General features: G+C 36.3%; 1 protein-coding gene across 1 annotated transcript; it reads left to right on the top strand.

Moving 5' to 3' along the window:
• Nucleotides 1-3,486: 3,486 nt before the first annotated feature.
• On the top strand, nt 3,487-6,094 carry lpar4 (lysophosphatidic acid receptor 4). The gene has a single exon (XM_026281386.1). The coding sequence runs from the start codon at nt 3,654-3,656 to the stop codon at nt 4,719-4,721; it is 1,068 nt and encodes a 355-aa protein (XP_026137171.1). The 5' UTR covers nt 3,487-3,653; the 3' UTR covers nt 4,722-6,094.
• The last annotated feature ends 1,594 nt before the right edge of the window (nt 6,095-7,688 follow it).

Here is a 7,688-nt window from a genome sequence, read left to right as displayed (position 1 = left end):
CATTGGTGGGGATTAAACGGACTTCGCTTGGTAAAGATGATATTTGTTATGAGATGATTAAACATTTATTGGATGTGTCATTAAATATGATATTAGGACTTTTTAATGTTTTTCTAATAGGAAAATTAATCTTTCTCTGAATATAAAAATATTTGGGAAACAGCTAGAACAAGTTAAAGTAGTCAGATTTGGATGGATGGATGGACTCAAAATTGAACTTCAGAATTCATATACAGAAGCTGATAGAAAAATGTAAGAAAAGGATAAACATATTAAGATGCTTAGCTGGAGTTGAATGGGGGGCAAGGCGTCAATCAATGGAAAGAATATATAAAGCAGTGATAAGAGCCAACATTGATTTATGGTTGTATGGTGTATGCTTCAGCAAATATACTCTCCACATGCAGGTGATGCAAATTCAGGTCATCCCCTGTGGTTTCATTACAGGTGGAAATAGGAGAAATGCCCCTAGAGTTACATAGACTTCAGCTGATGATGACATACTGGACCAGCATTAAGTGTCACTCAGAAAGTCACCCAGTCAAGAATATTTTAAGAAAATATTGGGAGTATGAATGTAAAGAAGTCGTAAGTTTTGGTTGGATTGTTGGGAAGGAAGCACAGAGAATGGGTCTAGATTAGATTGCACCATCAGTGGAGACTCCGGCGACACCTCCCTGGGTGTTTCCAAAGCCATTTGTTGATTTAAACTAGTGGTGGGCATAGGTTATTTTTTTTTTAATCGAGATTAATCTCACTGTGATCTTGAGATTTATGACCCCTGTAAGCACTCATGGAGTGTGATTATCTCATGTTTGGACCGGCAAAACTGCCCCATTCATGATTCTATTGTTCTTATGAAACAAGACTTTCACACATCAGCCAGGTATGACACAAAATCGTAATTATTCTTTTATCATTATTCTTTTGTTTTTATTCTGCCATTTTAGCCTTTGCTCTGGTATTTCAAGGTTTACCAAGCCACATCGCTTCAATCTCAGTATACATTTACCCCATTATTATTAAAAGCCTTTCTATAAAAATACAACAAAACATTTTCTCACGACCTTACGTGAATTATGACAAAATGCATTATGAAGAAGAACTGCACTTTCTATGTAGCTGCATTAGAGCTAACATTAGCATCAAGCTACATAAGAGAATTTTTTAGATTATTAGTACACTTTTATTCAAAACTCACTTTAAACTCCGATCGAGTGTTTGTTATAACTTCATTTTGTGATCATGTGGAATTTGGTTGTTTACTGATGTAAAAATATGCTATTTATAGCCTTTTATATCGCTGCACAAATTAGCATTTCAGATGTACATTTTCAATACTGTTATAAAAATGCCCCAAATCTCAAGAAAATCTATGTACCAACATAATAGTGTATATTTCGTGGGTACAGAGTTTTGTGTTGTTGTGGTTGGATATCAACATGGAAGTGTACAGTTAGTGCATCACACGAGGGCAGGATATGATGCAGTTATGATGGACAGACGAATCAGGTCTCACGGTTCACTTACACACAGAGACCGCGCTGGGAGTGGACTATTATTATTAGTTTGTGTTAATCAGTGGAAAATAAATAGTAATAATGATTCTTTCTGAAGAAATATGAAGTAAACATCAGTAAATATATCCATCCATCTCCATATATATGCAACTTTGGATTAAATTAAATTAAATTAAATTAAATTAAACTATAAACCCTATTTGACACTGTTCAGTGAATCTATGTGAACGCAAATAAACCACTGCAGACATGACTGAATCTGAATGCTTGGTGAATTCCTATTCTAAAAATGACTCATACATATTTATTATTGTGCACTCCAGACATAAATTACTAAATTACTGTCACCTCAACAATGTTTTATCAAAACAGTGGTCAAATATAGAAGCTAGAATCTTTTCACTTTCAACTGATGCACAGTTTCTCTAAATCAAGTAAGAAAGTGTGATGTTAAACGTGCTGTGAAAGTTAAACAATAATAATCTGGGGTCATTGACGAAAGGTTAAATCATGCTAGTGCACTTCCACTAATGCCAACAAAGTTTTCCAGTCTATTCAAAAGAATGTTGTCTAGTTTTGTTTTCCTCCTGAGGAATTGAGATGAATCAGGAAGTTCTACCATACTTGTAAAGAAGAATATACAGTTTTAGCTATATGAAGTTTGCGCAAGTCTAGATAATAATCTAAGATATCATCGCTTGGCTGCATAATTTCAACACCATCAACATCAATTCCATGTGACAGTATTAAATCTATTGTAGTATTTTGACATTGAGTAGGTCCTGAGAGAGTCTAAACGGAAATGAATTCATACTCAATATTTACTTGTATTGCTAAAATATATTTGTAAAAATACAATAATTAGTTTATTTCTAAAATTGTTTTCTTGTACAGCTAAATAACACAGGAATTGTGCCAAAGGAGTTTTAGTCACTGCATTTTTGTTTAACAACATATGGACCTGGAAGACAGATAAGCACCAGATAAGCACATTTCTGGTCAAATGGAGATTTCATTTTGCTTTATGCATACTCGATCTCTGTACATGCCACTTCACAAGCTCTGTGTACGTACTCTAATATGCTGGGTTGAGTAGCTTTCTCAGACAACCCCAAAGACTCCAAAACCATCTCTCAAACCACAAACATCATGGAAAGTTCCCATCAGTGCTTACGTATTTAAACAGTGTGTTTGCATAGATTTTAAGGTTTGATGAAGATGTTCTAATGCCCCCTGTGACTTTGGATTGCAGGCACTAGAATATCTGTGCTTTCACCTGTCCTGCAGAATTTACCTAATGAAAAAAGCCTTAAGTGCATTGGAGCTGGTTGGAGATAAACTTGGCTTAACAGTTTCCCTCCAGGAACAGGACCTACTTCACAACAAGACATTCTAAAACTTGGGAGAACAATTTAGAAATAGAGTTAGTGCTATGATGAGATTGTATAACCTTTGGAATGCCAAATGTCAAAAGGTAATGAGGGCAAACTTTACATTAGCAATTTATCAGAGGAATACAGTACTAACATTAGCTTCAAGACAACAAAGGTGGAGCCACAAATTCTTGGTTTCCCATTCCTTGTATTTTCTGTTCACATTTTAAATGTCAGAAAAGGAACTGTATTTAGAGAATGGACCAGGTATACAGTAGTCAACATTTGAAGTGGATCAAAACATTTCATCAAAATTGTCCTAAAACCTAAATCCAAAATGTGTTTGTCTTAGGACATCTTTAATGAACTTTTCTGATCCACTTTAAATGTTGACTACTATATATATGAGTGCAAACCCTCAGTCTCCCTCATCTCACATCTTCAGTTCACAGCTGACGAGCTGAATTATCTGTGTTAGACAAGGGAGACAGTCTAAATCTCTAGTATTGAGGGGTCTCCAGGACAGGTTTGTCAAGAACTGATCTAACTTATTTTCTTGCTGTTGTCCCCCATGCAGGAAACTACAGATTTGTCTATTGCTGTACCTGGATAAAGGTACCTGGCTGTGATTTCAAAGCAGAAGTTCATCTGACGAAGCTTTGTGAAATGGTGCAAAGATAATGGGAAAGCATGATCATGAAGACCTGAGTGTTGGGAATTAACTGAAGACAGAAGTACAGCTTCCACTGCGAGTGCCATCATGGCCAGTCTTGTTCTTAATGAGACTGGGATGGAGAACTGTGGCATTGATGACTCTTTCAAGTACAACCTGTATGGTGTGGTGTACAGTGTTGCATTTGTGCTGGGTTTGGTCACCAACTGTGCTTCACTGTTTGTCTTCTGCTGTCGCATTAAAATCCGTAACGAGACCACGCTTTTCATGACCAATCTAGCTTTATCAGACTTAGTGTTTGTTTTTACTCTTCCTTTCAAGATCTTTTATAACGTGAATCGCCACTGGCCATTTGGTGATACCTTGTGTAAGATCTCTGGAGGAGCCTTCATCACCAATATCTATGGCAGTATGCTGTTCCTGACATGCATCAGTGTGGATCGCTTCCTGGCTATTGTTTACCCCATCCGTTCCCTCTCCATCCGCACCCGTCGTAATGCAGGTATCGTGTGCGGTATCATCTGGCTGTTGATACTCGGTGGGGGCATGTCAGTTACATTCTTCTCTTCCACCAACCAGTCCAAAACTAGCACCACCTGCTTCGAGGGATTCTCCAAGAAAACATGGAAGACGTATTTGTCAAAGATCACCATCTTAATTGAAGTGGTGGGTTTCCTTATCCCACTGATGATCAACCTAGCCTGCTCTTCCATGGTGCTAAGGACTTTACGTAGACCTGCTACACTGTGTCAGACTGGCACCAACAAGAAGCGTGTTTTACGCATGATTGTAGTGCATTTGGCCATTTTTATCGTCTGCTTTGTACCTTACAATTCTGTTCTGTTTATTTATGCCATGGTGCGCATTCGAGCACTTGTGAGCTGCTGGGTGGAGAGGCTTGCACGAATCCTCTATCCCATAACACTTTGCATTGCAACCTTCAACTGCTGCTTTGACCCGGTTGTCTACTACTTTACTTCTGAGTCTTTTCAGAAATCACTGACTACTGGGAAGTGCCAGGCCATGCAGGAAAACATGCTGCAGAGTGAATGCCCTGTATCTAGCAAGGATAATCCTGACACACACGCAGTTGAGCTCCATATACTGGCCAGCAATGGAAAAGATCAAGCCAGTGAGAGCCAGTTTAGAAAGTAATACATAGTTTCAGGACTACAGTCACGAGGATATCTATGAGATTCTGGTCTCAGGATGTAGCATTAAATACAATGACTGGAATTAGTACATGCATGGAACATATGTGTCTCTTTTATAATTTTTTCTGTCCATTAGTTTTGTTGATTACTTTTAGGTTTACAGGTGAGCCAGTAAGCTAAGAGTTACTCATCACTGCATTTTATCAATGAATATTACCATAACACTTGTGTTTTTTATCTTATTGTATTTTTACCCAGTCAAAGCACCGTTTGGAAGTGTTTATTTCTCTCTTTCTCTCTCTCAAAAATTAATGTTAATATGACATATAAGCATTTAAATTATACATCTTAATTATACACTTAATTAATTATGCATAATTAATACTATAGGCACAATACTATAGGCAAAATAATTGATTTGCTCAAAACTGATGAAATACTTGAAAACTGGTGAGGTCCTTGAGTAAGACATGCTAAGAACAAAAGCATACTTCTGTATGCAGGTATGCACCATCAGATGGGAATGCACGCCCAAAATATCCAATCATGTGTTACTGTGGCTGTAATAAGGCTCAATGGCCCTGAATTTCAAAAAATGTCCAAACTTGTCGTGTCGTTATGCAGAGTCTGAGATTTTTGCATGTTGAAAATTTAATAGGACCTCAAGCATTTTAAGAGGTGTTTTGACAATTCAGAGCCACCATACAACTGAACACCAAAATCCAGAATGGCGATTGTCAAGTTCATCCACTTTGTCTCATAGCACAAAACACTGCAAAGATCCTTGCACACCAAGTTCACAGATATTGGTGTTCTTCTTTTTAATATCTGGCTCTAGTATCGCTAGCAAAGCATCAAACTGAGCCACTGACATCCTTAAGTAAATCGCCCATGATAATAATGCTGCTCCTTAATATTGAGGGGGAATCTGAGGATTGGATGGACACAGTTTTTCCTTTCTTTTTCTCTTTTTAAGAAGCAAAAACTGCTAGAAGACCCAATTTAGTACGGTTTAGAAACAGATTAACTTATAAGCATTAGACTCAGTGTGCAAGAATTCATACTTTTAGAATAACGAATACGGAACAAGGCATTAAAAAAATTCGGACTCGCTGTGCAATGGCCTTAACACTTTATTTTAAGGTGGCCCTTTCACAGTGTAATTTACATACATTTAAGTATGTAAATGTTGTTATGATGATAGTAAGTACATGCAACATGTAACTAGGACACTTTAAAATAAAGTGTTGCCCTATTCAGGTAGTTATGAACTAATTAGCCGTAAGAATCACTTTAAACTGCTGCTACACTACTGACTAGCAGAAGACTGTTAACATTAATGTCCACCCCTTGGGACAATTCTGAGAATTAATTGCCTTGCACAATGACATTGAAATTGTGTAATTTTTTTTTTTTTTTTTTTTTTTTTAAGGCATGTAAGCAAAATGTTGTATTCTGCATGACCACTATGTGCCATTTTGTGTAAATAAAGAGTAGGACATTGCAGCTATGGTTGTCAAGTAATTTTATTTGTATAATGCTTTACAAAATCTGTGATATTTCAAAGCTGATTTACATAAATGTGCCTGAACATGTTGAAGCCCACAATATTTAAGATATCTACCCTTAATCCTACCCCATACCTAAATTTAACAACTATTAATAAGTATTAGGAGTTTATTCAGACAAAAGTTGTAGTTAATAGTGAGAATTAGCCCCTAAACTAACATGTGGACTAGAAATTTGTGAATATGTACATTTAACAACAGTATAATGTGTTAACAATAGCAGCAAGATTGTGTTTTGTATTGTGCATTATATTTTAATCGTGCATGGCATAACAGGAATGTGGTGAGTATTCCAGAACATACAAAGTGAGATAAATTAACATATACACACATAAACATGTAAATACAATAAATTAGTTCTTTGAAGTATTTATGCTCAGTGTAGTATTTTACAATTATTTAAAATATGGATTTATATTATTATTCTTTTATTTATTTATTTTAAATTTTTATATATATATTTAAAAAATGCATCAGTTCACTACAGGAGGTCTTTATTCACCCCTGGAGCCGTGTGAGGCATGTTTTATTATGGATGGACTTTATTTGACTACTCTGGACTGTTGAACAAAAACCCCTTGCTATTACACAGAAGAGCCAAGACCATTTTAATATTACTCTGATTGGATTATTATGAAAGAAGAGAGTCATATACACCTAGGGTTAGTAAAACGTGGGCTTTTTATTTTCATTTTTGGGTGAACTAAGCCTTTAATAAGTGCTTTTCAGTTTGACGATGGTAACTCTATTTTCACATATTGTACAAGATAATCTCCTATGATTTTGGACACTTTCACAGATTTCTTACTGGGTGCATCACTAAACAAAGTGAATATTTTCCATCAAGCCCGCTGTGGGCTTCATCTCATTCATCTCTGAGATCATTTGCATGCATTTATTGCTCTGCTGTCTATCATCTTACACTTCTCACACACATAATTCTTACTCTGTTATTGCAAAAGTTATTACCTTTGAGCATATATAATTTGGGACATTTTGTCTCACTTAAACAGCTGAAAAACAAGCAGCTGGACATTATGTATTCTCATTTTATTGCAGAGGCAACATGAGTTTTGTTTGTCAGAATCTAAAGTGACTTACACAAGCATGTGGGATATCAGAAACTGGGTCTTATGTTTAGACGGAGGAAAATCCTCTGGTCTTGCATTACTTGACCAAATGCTTGTTATTACAAGAGCAATGGGTCCATTGTGTCAGACTCAAAAAGGCTTGTGTCCAGGTCTCAAGAGCTGCCTTAATACTCTTAAATATGCTGTTACAGACGCACTTTGGCACATAACTTTCATTGGATTAGAGGAAAGGGACTCTAATCATTCTGAAGGGATTTTTGTTTTTGCTGTACTTTTACTTGCCTATTTTGTGACTTTTGAATGTTTAAT

Source organism: Carassius auratus, chromosome 14, assembly GCF_003368295.1.
Source record: "Carassius auratus strain Wakin chromosome 14, ASM336829v1, whole genome shotgun sequence".
Taxonomy (NCBI): Eukaryota; Metazoa; Chordata; class Actinopteri; order Cypriniformes; family Cyprinidae; genus Carassius; species Carassius auratus.
Note: the sequence above shows the minus strand (reverse complement) of the source record. Positions and strands in the feature narration are given on the sequence as shown.

Bases quoted from the DNA above. Each gene is read 5' to 3' on its own strand.
- lpar4 (XM_026281386.1), top strand. From the start codon at position 3,654: ATGGCCAGTCTTGTTCTTAATGAGACTGGGATGGAGAACTGTGGCATT.